This window comes from Protobothrops mucrosquamatus, unplaced genomic scaffold, assembly GCF_001527695.2.
Source record: "Protobothrops mucrosquamatus isolate PMUCROS unplaced genomic scaffold, P.Mucros_1.0 scaffold_102, whole genome shotgun sequence".
Lineage (NCBI taxonomy): Eukaryota > Metazoa > Chordata > Lepidosauria > Squamata > Viperidae > Protobothrops > Protobothrops mucrosquamatus.
The window spans coordinates 85,037-98,417 of NW_015386178.1; the positions used below are offsets into that span (position 1 = coordinate 85,037).

General features: G+C 39.4%; 2 protein-coding genes across 2 annotated transcripts in view; both read right to left on the reverse strand.

The window, feature by feature from the left end:
- Positions 1–2,622, reverse strand: part of PHKG1 (phosphorylase kinase catalytic subunit gamma 1) — a 19,894-nt gene extending 17,272 nt beyond the window's left edge. Inside the window, exon 1 of the mRNA XM_015815517.1 lies at positions 2,474–2,622. The gene's annotated coding sequence lies outside the window, so the exon portion shown is untranslated. The remainder of the gene's footprint in view (positions 1–2,473) is intronic.
- A 3,200-nt stretch (positions 2,623–5,822) lies between these two features.
- On the reverse strand, positions 5,823–13,381 carry CHCHD2 (coiled-coil-helix-coiled-coil-helix domain containing 2). Its single transcript, XM_015815528.2, has 4 exons — positions 13,204–13,381; positions 7,554–7,791; positions 6,948–7,101; positions 5,823–6,159 (listed from the first exon to the last, which is right to left on the reverse strand). The coding sequence occupies exons 1-4, from the start codon at positions 13,251–13,253 to the stop codon at positions 6,149–6,151; spliced, it is 453 nt and encodes a 150-aa protein (XP_015671014.1). The 5' UTR covers positions 13,254–13,381; the 3' UTR covers positions 5,823–6,148.

Here is a 13,381-nt window from a genome sequence, read left to right on the forward strand (position 1 = left end):
TAAATTGATTTATTGCAGGCCAAAAAGAACACTATTTATGCAGAAGGTTTGCTTATTGCAGAACACAGAAATCAAGTTAGCTTCCTTTCTCTTCCTTGGTTCTAAAATTTAAGTGGTTTTCTTTCTCCTTTTCAAATTCTGGACTCTTTGTTCTAATTCCTGCTTTACCAGCTTCTTTATGCCACGTAAATCCATATATGGGGTTAACTGAATAAATCATGATTCACTCAATCTTGGTCAAAATAATTACAGTCAAAAATACTTGAAGAAAATGTAGCAACTGATGGATTCATACATTTCACTTAACTAAAATATAGTTTGCTATTTATTTTTTTGATAAACGTGATGGCAGAACCTAGGCATTGTGACTTAGCAGGATTTATGTACTGTACTAGGCTGCTGTGATTTGATCAATAAACCCTGACTCATAAACTTCAGGCTTAGGCATCTGTATGAACATTGGCCCTGAAATAACTAACTCAGCCTTGAGAAAATTGGTTCATTTTCAGTTGTCCTGACCTATTTGAGCCTTCCCTCTCTTGCATCTTGCCACGGTACCAACTTATCTTTATTTTCTACTTCATCTTCATAGTATTGTTTTCACCTCATCCCCAGTAAATACTTCTATGCCTGTCAACCATTGTTGGTGTTGCTTTTAAAAGCACCAAAACACTTTTGCAAAATTAAAATGCATATTTAACTTGGACATAGGGAAGAACTCTTTTTATTTTCCTGACTGGCTTCTGACATGTCTCAAATAATAACAATAACAATAACAAAGTTGGAAGGGACCTTGGAGGTCATCTAGTCCAACCCCCTGCTCAGGCAGGAAACCCTATACTATTTCAGACAAATGGCTGTCCAGTCTCTTCTTAAAAACTTCCAGTGTTGGAGTATTCACAGCTTCTGGAGGTAGGTTGTTCCACTGATTAATTGTTCTAACTATCAGGAAATTTCTCCTTAGTTCTAGGTTGCTTCTCTCTTTGGTTAGTTTCCATCCATTGTTTCTTGTCCTGCCTTCAGGTGCTATGGAGAATAGCTTGACTCCCTCTTCTTTGTAGCAGTCCCTGAGATATTGGAACACTGCTATGTCTCCCCTTGTCCTTCTCTTCATTAAACTAGACAAACCCAATTCCAGCAACCGTTCCTTATATGTTTTAGCCTCCAGTTCTCTAATCATCTTTGTTGCTCTTCTCTGTACTCTTTCTAAAGTCTCAAAATCTTTTTTACATCGTGGTGACCAAAACTGGATGCAGTATTCCAAGTGTAGCCTTACCAAGGCATTGTAAAGTGGTATTAACACTTCACATGACCTTGATTCTATCCCTCTGTTAATGCAGCCTAGCACTGTGTTGGCCTTTTTGGCAGCTGCAGCACACTGTTGGCTTGTCCATTAGGACTCCAAGATCCCTCTCACAGTTGCTACTATTGAGCAAGGTACCACCTATACTATACCTGTGCATTTGGTTTTTCTTGCCTACAAAGCTATCCAAGATATTAATTTTTCTTCTGTCATTAAAATATGTCAGCTGGTGTTATGTTTGCTCTTCAGATTTAACTTCCCCCCTCAAAATTTGATGGTCCCGACCCCATTAGTCTTTTGTATAACTGAAACACCTGGCATTTTTCTCCTGAAGTGATGGCAATTAAATCCATTCTACTGTTTATGAATACAGATACGATTGTAGTTATTTTTTTCTTATGTTATTTTGTTATTTTTGTTCAATTATGTTTCATACATGCACACAGATTAGAGTTATAAATTTACAATTTCCTTAGATAAACAAAAAATGCACTGCTTTATAAGATTTTTTTAAAAAACTGGAACAAGTGTCTAAATTGGAAACACACCACAAATAATGAGGATTCATTGTGGGAAATGTTGACCTGCCATAATCTAATTTCTCCATGCTCATAGAAGGAGAGCCAAGACACATGGGTTAAGATTAAGACTAAATTTGGATGTTCTCTTGAACTAAAAGCAATTTCCTTATATATTGTATATATGTATATACATGGATCCCCTTGGAATCATGACATACTTTAATTATTATTTAAGAGCTATTGTTTCAAATAAAGTACAAATGTAGTCTTGATCTGAACAATGATTCAGTTCAGATGTAGCATAGTGTGTATAAATTAGTATGAAGCATGCCCCAAATATTTTCTCCTTTCTGATTGCTAACTGTGCAATTTCAAAACGAAGCTTTCCTGGAAAGCAAACAATAAGATCAAAATTATTGTCTTCCATTCTAAAAGCCTTGAAGACACATTCTGATAGCCTGGGAATAGAAAATGCTACCTTTTTCTATGGGTTCTACCCTTATATTTAATATAGCGCTAAACCAAAACTCAAACTCAGCCTTATTGCCCTGCACATATCTCCAAATCAACTAATACACTTACAGAGTTGCATAATTTAACGAGTTAATTAAAGAAGACCAATTTCTTGATAAAAGACATGATTACTTACCCTAACCGTCATTTGCACAGTCGGCGTCTTCTAACCAAGAGTAACCCAGCAGATCAAATCCCAAAGCCCACCTTGAGAAAGAATTCCCAGTGTTGTTTGACGGCCAGCAATTAAACCACATAGCAGCGTCTCGCGTTCTCTTTTAATTTGTTGTGGATCATTCACACTGTGGCGACTGCACTGCCAAAAATAAAAATCGCAGTGCAACTCGAGAATTATTCCAAGTCCTCCACTTTGCACGCTCAGCTCCCTCTCTGCTTAGATTGGAGTGACCCTCTCTGAGGTGAAGGAATTCTTCAGCAACCAACAGCTCCCATGAATGAAAGGACAAACAGGGATTCCTTCTCCAGGGAACCAGGAACAACATTTGGAATGCATGCATAATGTGATTCCACAGGGCAGGACACGTGAAGCGCAACAGGACTGATTTTTGTTTTTTAGTAGCTCTGTATCTTAAGAGGGTACATTTGGGGACGGCTGAGAATGGAGTTGGCCCTACTGGCATATTTAAATTCTTAATAAAAAAAGGCAAAGACTATCACAGATATTAAAAATTACACAGAGTCCTTGACTTACAACAGTTCATTTAGTGACCGCTCAATGTTACAATGGCACTGAAAAATGCAACTTATGACCACTTTTCAAAGTTGCGATCTTTGCAACATCCCTATGATCATGTGATCAAAATTCAGGTGCTTGGCAACTGGTTCATATTTATGACCGTTGCTGTGTCCCAAGGAACTGTGATCACCTTTTGTGACCTTCTGACAAGCAAAGTCAGTGGGGAAGCCAGATTCACTTAACAACCAAGTTACCAACTTATCAACAGCAGTGATTCTCTTAACAATTGTGGCAAAAAAGATTGTAAAATGGGGCATAGCTCACTTTACAAATGTCTCAACAACAGAAATTTGGGGTTCAGTTGTGGCCGTAAGTCAAGGATTACCTGTATATCCAATTGGGGGGGGGGGGGTTCAAGACACAAAAGAGCCAACTTCTCAGATCCCTAAACAACACACACAAGCACTCACATATTCTGGTACTATTAGCCACTGCTCACTCGTCCCCACTGCTCCTCTTGCTAGTCCTACTCCTACTTCCTGTGAGTACTGTTAAGAGAAAAGCATCCCTTTCCGACTGCTTTCCTGCCACTTACACAAACACCTCCTGCCCTCCCCTACACCCTCAGCTGTTTCACAGCAGAGTTTTATAGGCAACTTTGCCTTGCTGATGCAGGGGAGAGGGCACAAACACCCTCCAAAACATTTTCATTTAGATTTGGGTTGGTTCGGTATTTTTTCAAACTTGGCAACTTCTTCATTCTGAGAGTTGAAGTCCATACATCTTAAAGGCAAAATTCACTTAATAAATGTCTCACTTAACAACAGAAATTTTGGGCTCCATTGTGGTCGTACGTCAAGGACTACATGTATACATAACTCATAAAATTTAATTTTTTTCTGCACATCATTCAGCAAAATTTAGATTGGCAAACAGGGATATTATTGACAATTCCAAGGAAAACTTAAGTGTGTAAAGATAATCCAACATTCTGCCTCCCCCATATTTTGTGTTAGATCACTGCTTCATAAAAGTATTGTAATGCAATAATTATGATTTGATATATGTACAAAATTTTAATTTTTTGACCGCTGTAAGGTTTATTGAGGGTCCAAAGATGAATTGAGTATTTTGACCTAATAGATGTAGCTGACTGTTGTTTATGAATCATAGGTCTCTAACAGATGTTATTTCTATATGCTCTGGCTTACAAATTAGATCTATGCATTTACATAGTAAATTATCTAATATTTGAAAAAAAAGTGTTTCTAATTTTTCAAACTTGGCAACTTTAAAATGTGTGGACTTCACCTCTCAGAATTCCCCCAGCAAGCTGGGAATTAAAGTCTACACATCTTAAAATTACCAAGTTTGAAAAATACTGATTTACCCATTTCTAAAATTAAAACATGAACTATCAGTATACTTTAGCATACACCTGAGGCCAATGTTTTCTCAGGGAATTATATTTAGATGAGAAGGCATTATAGAAGTGAATTAATGAAGAGGTGGTTGCTTCATTACATAAAAATAGGTGGAACATGTGGTCTCTTGTATCAAAGATATTGTTTTGAATCACTGGCATTTAATGAGACATACTGAAAGACAACAGAATTTGTCCATGGTAGGTTATCACTGTTCACACACTTTAACAAAAGGCAAACTAATGAGGACTCTTCTGGTCATTGTTTTAGTCCCCAGAATGCTTCTTATTCCCAACTTATCTTTTTTTCTGGATTAACAGGCAGTTTTTATTAAGATGCAGCTACCCAGTTTTGTTCTCCCTAAGCCTATCACTGGAATTTATATGCAACCCAAAATTATGGACAAATACTGTAGATGTGTTTGTATTTTATTTAATGCTTTTGATGGGCCATTATAACTATTCATTTTGGAATATAATATTAGGATTGTGATTACGGTTAACCTTTTTTGACAATCAAGCAAATTCAGTTTAAAAAAAGATATTTCTAATTCATCTTGATGCCGTTGCCTATTATTTTACATAAGGCCAATTTTTGTATTAGTATCCCAAAGTCAATTATTTATTGCCATTTTCCTTACTGCACTTTTCAGATATAGCCTTCAGTTCCCAGAACTTTCCAGCAGTCAGTTTGGGAGGTTGAAAGAATGTGTCCTGTGCAGGTGTAACCTTTATACAAATTCAGGTACTATATTAATTGCTATGACTGGGTCTCGGTGTACTGAATTCATGGAGTGAGACTTGAAAAGTTACTTGAAATGCCTTGTTGCTTTTTCAGAATTGCAACTGAATGTATGTATTGCTTCCACCATGAAAGTTCCTGAAAAAATTTATTTGCTCAAGGTAAGAATCTTGGAGATCAATGCTGAATGTTATGATACCTTGGTGATATTTGTGGAAATATTATAGAAATATTAATATTTTGCAGTCTGTTTAGCAGATGATGGGGAGGGGGAAGAACATCTCTTCTTGATACTTGACATTAAAGTTGGTATGGTGCCTGGGTTGACCCCCTCTCCCCCATGATTTAGTTTTTTCTATTTTGGATCTGGATAGTAGCACTTGCTCAAGACAGATCTGTTTTTCTTTTTTAAAATTGTTTTAACCCTTGTTAGCTGTCCATTGTGATCAGCCTCAGAACTAAATAATCCTCCCTCACCAAGTTGCAAAATGTGGATTCGGCCCAATTGTCCAGGAAAAATGTTAGTAGATGCAGTATTTTATTGTATTTTGCATTTTTAACAACACATTAAGGAAACAAATTCTTATTTGTTACAGATGAAGTAATGTATCCCATTCCTCCTGTGTTTCCAGTCATCGTTATTTATTAAAGACTGACAGGCAATTTAAAACCTCTTTTCCAGAATAGTCATTTTTTATTCTAAGGATCATACACAATCACAATCTGGAATAACACAAGTGAAGTAATCCTAAAATTGGATGATCATTCCACTTTCCCAACCACAAGAACTTATTGCCACAATTCTTCTTGCTGCAAACTTCATGCTTTCTTGTCAGATGGAAAACGGATTATAAACAAAGACAAGTTGGAGAGCTTTTAGACGTTAAAAGAAAATTTTACTGGCAATCGATCTCAGTGATGGAGCTAGATTTGATCCTCCAGAGTTTAATTAAGCTAAGCCTGTGGATTTGAAGGAAAAAAATAAAACATATGTATAAGTATCAATACATAAAAAGATGGACTGCAGGATCCAGAAAATGACATTTAAGTTCCCTGACCTTTCCCTATCACATTTAAGTACTCTCATGGTCACTTCCCATTTTTCCTCCACTTTTTACACCAAGCCAACATCATTTTTAATTCTTTCATCAGAATTCTAAGAATGAGCTAGTAGAAGTGGGCTGCTGGATACTAAATTCTACTGGAAGATTTTTAGTACAGATTTTTCCAAGTTGTATATTCATGTGACCTACTATCTTGATCAAACACAGATATGACTTTACTTTAATGCATTATGTACTTGCATTTCATCAGCATACAATGAGCTCAACAGTAGACCACTACCAATAACTGGGTATCTTCAAAATGTATCTTCTCATAAAGCTCATTTTTAGATTATGCACTATGTCAGGAATGATAAAGCTGAAATTAACACCTTGCCAGAAGGCACACGAAGAATGAAAACCTTAAGTTTTCAAAATACACTGATATGCAATTAGAAATCAGTTTTAAATTGTCATTCTACCTGGAATAATGGAGTTCAATTATCACTGTTGTAAGTAAGCAATGTTTAATGTGCTGTATGGCTTAAGTTAAAAAAAGTAAATGCTTTCCTAACATTGTAATAATCACCCTCAAAAGCCCTCCAGGAAGGATTCATAGCAGTGCCTAAACGAGTTGTCCTCCTTCTCATGCTTCGAAAAGAAGCCTACTCCCAATTTCCAGAGAAAGCCACGGAAGCTACATACCATTTGCAAATCGGCATTGCTTCAGCACCTCACTGAACCCTTCACATAGTTTCAAATCACTCTGGTTCTGAGCACACTCCAAGAACTGCTTCATCTCATACTGGCAAGGTGTGTATTGGGACTGCTGCATAGCAGGCTCTGCTGACTGAGGCTCCTAAAGAGGAAATGCAAGCAATGAGACTGAGAATTGGAAGAGGGTAAGGGAGAGAACAACAGATCCTGATAAGGAAGCCTAATCAGGACCTCTTCTTGTTACAAACTGCAAAAATGAGGAACATTCTCAGGCCTGCTAACAATTTCATACAACTCCTTTCCTAATCAGCAGGCTTTGTTCCCCCGTTTCTTCGACTAAATATCTCAAGCATTCTATGATATTTAATACAATTATGCTAATAGCAGCAGCCTAAAAAAGATAATAGATGGTTTGTCCTGTGGAACACTTTAAAGAAATGTACTCTTCAAAAAAGAGTAGCACTTCATGTTAAAGTATCATTTTTAGAGCACATTCCCCTTTTTGTTTTCCCTATTTATTAACCAAAAGGATCTCTACAGTTCACAATCTTACTTGACAAGTATACATTTCAAAAAAGGAATAACTTCTTTTACCTGGTAAGTGATGTCAGGTTTTGCAGCTTCAGAGCTTCCACCCCCAAAGCCCCCAGTCATGGCATGTCCTAGAGTATGGCCCACAGCAGAACCTACAGCAACACCTGCAGCTGTGGTGGCCATCTGGGCCATCAGGCCAGGCTGCCTGGGGGCAGGAGAACCCACTGCTGAAGCAGGGGCTGGAGCTGGGACAGGAGCACGCGCAGCCATAGTTGGAGCTGATCGCATTGGTGCACGGCTATGAAAAGAAAGGAGGAAAATAATAAAAATTCACATACTATATAATTCCAAATGCCAACTTCTTTTACATTTGAAGATTACGGAAGATATCTCTCTGCAATACAGTGAGGGAAAAAATTATTTGATCCTCTGCTGATTTTGTACGTTGGCCCACTGACAAGGAAATGATCAGTCTATAATTTTAATGGTAGGTTTATTTTAACAGTGAGAGACAGAATAACAACAAAAAAATCCAGAAAAACGAATTTCAAAAAAGTTATAAATTGATTTGCATTTTAATGAGTGAAATAAATATTTGACCCCTTCACAAAACATGACTTAGTACTTGGTGGCAAAACCCTTGTTGTCAATCACAGAGATCAGACGTTTTTTGTAGTTGGCCACCAGGTTTGCACACATCTCAGGAGGGATTTTGTCCCACTCCTCTTTGCAGATCCTCTCCAAGTCATTAGGGTTTCGAGGCTGACATTTGGCAAATCAAACCTTCAGCTCCCTCCACAGATTTTCTATGGGATTAAGGTCTGGAGATTGGCTAGGCCACTCGAGGACCTTAATGTGCTTCTTCTTGAGCCACTCCTTTGTTGCCTTGGCCGTGTGTTTTGGGTCATTGCCATGCTGGAATACCCATCAATGTTCTGGCTGAGGGAAGGAAGATTTGACAGTACATGGCCCTGTCCATCTTCTCTTTGATACGGTGAAGTTGTCCTGTCCCCTTAGCAGAAAAACACCTCCAAAGCATAATGTGCCCACCTCCATGTTTGACAGTGGGGATGGTGTTCTTGGGGTCATAGGCAGCATTCCTCCTCCTCCAAACATGGCGAGCTGAGTTGATGCCAAAGAGCTTGATTTTGGTCTCAGATATCTGACCACAACACCTTCACCCAGTTCTCCTCTGAATCATTCAGATGTTCATTGGCAAACTTCAGACGGGTCTGTACATGTGCTTTCTTGAGCAGAGGGACCTTGCAGGTGCTGCAGGATTTCAGTCCTTCACGGCGTAGTGTGTTACCAATTGTTTTCTTGGTGACTATGGTCCCAGTTGCCTTGAGATCATTGACAAGATCCTCCCATGTAGTTCTGGGCTGATTCCTCACTGTTCTCATGATCATTGAAACTCCATGAAATGAGATCTTGCATGGAGCCCCAGACCGAGGGAGACTGACAGTTATTTTGTGTTTCTTCCATTTGCGAATAATCGTACCAACTGTTGTCACCTTCTCAACAAGCTGCTTGGCAATAGTCTTGTAGCCCATTCCAGCCTTGTGTAGGTCTACAATCTTGTCCCTGACATCCTTGGGCAGCTCTTTGGTCTTGGCCATGGTAGAGAGTTTGGAATCTGATTGATTGCTTCTGTGGACACTCCCTTTAAGAAAGTGCTCCTAATCTCAGCTCATTACCTGTATAAAAAACACCTGGGAGCCAGAAATCTTGCTGATTGATAGGGGATCAAATCCTTATTTCACTCATTAAAAATGCAAATCAATTTATAACTTTTTTGAAATGCGTTTTCCTGGATTTTTTTTGTTGTTATTTTGTCTTTCACTGTTAAAATGAATCTACCATTAAAATTATAGACTGATCATTTCCTTGTCAGTAGGCAAACGTACAAAATCAGCAGGGGATCAAATATTTTTTCCCTCATTGTATCTCTTGTATGTTTTCATGAACTGCTGCCACATTTCAACCTATTTTATTTTTTTTAATTATATTCCACTTTTCATTCAGGAGCAAAAGAGGCATACGGGTAGTCCTTGACTTACAACCATTCATTTAGTGACTGAAGTTACAATGGCACTGAAAATGTGACCTATGACTGTTTTTCACACTTACGACCATTGCAGCATCCATGTGGTCACATGATCAAGTGACTGCATGATTCACTTAACTGCAGTGATTTGTTTAACAACTGTAGCAAAAAAAAGTCATGGTGCAAAACTTACTTAAAACCGTTTTGCTTAGCAAAAGAAATTTTGCGCTCAATTGTGGTTGTAAGTTGAGGATACCTGTACTTACCACTCTTCGCTATTTTCCCCTACAGCAACCACCCTATGAGGTAAACTGGGCTGGGAAAGGTCATGTTTCAGAGCATACAGCCTAAAAGGACAAGATGGAGCATATCTATGGTTTGCTAATGTTTTGACATGAGACTTTCTGAGAACACAGAGCCAGTATAGTAAATTTGGAAACAATGCAATGAAATTCCAGTTGAAATTGGGAATTATTTTTTCAGTGCCAACCACATTCTCACAGACTTTCTCAACAGATAAGTATATAATCGAGACAGCAAATAATACCTGCTGTATCTTAGTGTCTTGCACCATTACAACATATAAGAGACACTCAAGCAGTATAAACAGCAATATTTATGTCTGTTTTGTTCATGCTTTGCCTTTTTCTCTCAAGAAGCCTGAGCAGATGAAAATACTTAAGTTTCAATATACCGGTAATGTCTGTTACATTGTTACTCTTATATTCAGATGAATCAACTTGTATCAGTCATACAATGTGCCTGTCCCTGGAGAACAAAAAGTTTTCAGACATGCTGTCTGAACCATCCTATGGCACTCTAAAATACTAAAGGGGACAAATTTTTCATAGATAAGATGAGGACCTCTTGTTCACAGTATAAGGTTAGAGATGACTCTTTGGAGCAATCTGATTTTCTTCTTTTCAAAGACAAGGAACATTGATTTTCCCTACTGTAATGTTTAACTGAATTGTCAACATAACGAATTACAAAGCTGTGACACTGCTAGATAAATTAAATATTCACATAGAGCTTATCTAATCTGTACTGCCCAGAAGACAGAAAAAACACAGATATGGCTGATCTTTGGCAAAACTAGCTGATAGTCATTTTGTCCGTATTTTAAAGCTTGTTTAATGGGGAAAAATGATAGAAAATGAAGCCTACATTTAACAGGTTTTGATTGTCCCTACAGAAATCACCCTGAATCATATATAGAAAGTAGGAAGACGCAATTTAAAGCACAATGTATATTACAATTTACAACTGCATTATTATAATTTGCATTTATAATTGTGATTTTTATAAAACACGGAAGCCAGCAACTGTTGCTTTTGAAGACATTTGACACATATAATCCAGGGAAGAACAGACTGTGCTTCCCCAGGATAAGCCTATGGCCACTAAGACTTTAGACTTGACTAGAATGTTTAAGCATAAATTCTACCAGTAGTTTTAGACATCCCAACTCCAAAAGGACTATTTATGGATTAGAAGAAGTTTAGAGGAAGGTAACAAAAATTAAATGGGGATTTGAGATCATGTTCTCTAAGGCAGAGGTCTTTTGGGCACCAAGGACCAGTTCCGTGGAGAAAGGTTTTTCCAGACCGGAGAATACGTGGTTTTGTGTGCTGCTTGCATGCTATGGATGGGGCTTTGCTTATTTGTGTGGCCTGGTTTCTGGCACGCTGCGGCCTGGCACCGGTCCACGGACCGAGGGTTGGGGACCCCTGTTCTAAGGTCAGACAGAGGTTCAGTCTGGATCAAAGATGACCAATAGGAGACATATCAATGGTCAATTACATAAAAAGGCTGCTATAAAGACAGTTTTATTTAAAAGACAGACTCTTTTCTATTATGACAGAAACAAGAATAAAAATATTGGATTTAACTATCTTGATACTGTTTAAGCATCGGGGGAAAAGCATTTTGATGGTAAGACCTGTACAATGCTGGAACAATCTACTCTTGGAATTTATGGGACATCCATCTAGTTAAAAACAGACTGGCTATCCACGACTCAAGGGTAATTGGTTTTTCTGCACACTGCAGCAGGTTGGATTATTTTTCCGATATCTTCCAATTTATGTTTCCATGATTTAACCTTTTTAGATACTTTTGGCCTGGATGATTGAGACTTCATTTACAAGTTGCTTTTCATTTGGGGGAGAAATCTCCTGAAGTCTGTATGGCGGAGAGTTGGTTCATTCCAACAACACTCTGACTCTCTGCCTATCCAAAACTTTCATTTTGACTGAAGAAGTTATTTGGATGAATAATGAAATGTCTCAGTTTTAATAAACTTTGGTCCAATTGCCACGATTTAACCTTTTTAGATACTTTTGGCCTGGATGGTTGACTCCTCATTTACATGTTCCAAGTCCATTCTATACACATCTATGGAGCTATTCCATCTTGCAGCCCACCACTTCCTTTTAACTATGCCTGGGATTTTGGTTTTTCATCCGTTTCACGCCTCTTGACCAACTATTCCTATTGCATACCATGTGCCCCAATCAAATAAATTTGAGTCCGCTTTCAGCCCTCAAACCTAAACTCGGTAAGTGTGGGTCAACCAACCTACCCCACAGGTTTGTTGTATGGCAGCCCTGAAGTGAAGAGAGGCATGTTTGTTGCCTTGAACTACATGAAAGGGAGTCAGTTTGGTGTAGTGATTGATGAACGTGCTTGGCTAGAAATCAGCAAGACTGCTGAGTTTTCTAGGCCTCCCTTAAGACACAAAAGCCATCTGGGTGACTTTGGGCCAGTCAATCTCTCTCAGCCCGGGCCGCCTCTCAGGGTTGTTGTGGGGAAAATATGAGGCAGCAGGATTAAGTATGAATCGCGAGATGGGCGGCATAAAAAAATTTTTTTTTAATAAATGATTTTAATAGTAGACAATGTTTGCCGCCGTAAATTGTATTTTAAAAAAGGCGGGATAAAAAAATCTAATAAGTGAAAACTCCCTCGTGCGATCGGCATCCTCTCTTTTTTAAATCCCCGCCCGCCATGTTCTCTTTCCTCTGCCTCTCGGCAGCCCAACCTCCAAGGATACGCCTCCCCCACTTCTCCAGCCCTCTCAAACGGCCTTCTCATCGTCTCTACCTGACGAGTCGCCGCCGCCGATCACGTGACCCCCCCCCCAGCCGTGACAAGGCAAATTAACAACACCCTGCAACACACACACACCCAGCTACTCTCAACGGCCTTTCAACGCACTCCCATCCAAAACCGCCCCCTTCCCCGGGCCCGTTTAAGGGTCCACCACATTCTCATGGCTGCCCTCCATCCGTGTCCGGATTTTGCAGCCCGGCTTCGGTCCCTCTGGCTCAGTGTTTCTCAACCTTGGCAACTTTTACGATGTGTGGACTTCAACTCCCAGAATTCTCCAGCTAGCAATGGGAGTTGGGAATTCTCCAGCTAGCAACGGGAGCAATGGGGCAATTTTGGGAGTTGAAGTCCACACATCGTAAAGTTGCCAAGGTTGAGAAACACTGCCTAGCTCAGTGGTAGGCAACCGTGGCTCTTTTATGACTCGTGGACTTCAATTCCCAGAATTCCTGAGCCAGCTATGCTGGCTCAGGAATTCTGGGAATTGAAGTCCACGAGTCATAAAAGAGCCACGGTTGCCTACCCCTGGCCTAGCTGCATGCTACCTCTCACCTGGCGGGTGGCGCCATCCGGGACGTTCGGCTTCGGCTCCCCCTCGGCATGGTGATCAAGGATGAGTTCAACCTTCCTTTCGCTGCAGCGGCTTCTTCTCCTGATCGGCGGTAGCTCCCTCGTCCCCTCCTCACCGAGGCGTCCTTCGCGTTTTGTAATGTTTCTTTTTTTCACTTCC

Coding starts and splice junctions, on each gene's coding strand:
- CHCHD2 (XM_015815528.2), bottom strand. CDS start 13,253: ATGCCGAGGGGGAGCCGAAGCCGAACGTCCCGGATGGCGCCACCCGCC. Junction 7,792..13,203: donor CGGATGGCGCCACCCGCCAG/GTGAGAGGTAGC, acceptor TTCTTTTCATAG/CCGTGCACCAATGCGATCAG. Junction 7,102..7,553: donor AACCTGACATCACTTACCAG/GTAAAAGAAGTT, acceptor TTTCCTCTTTAG/GAGCCTCAGTCAGCAGAGCC.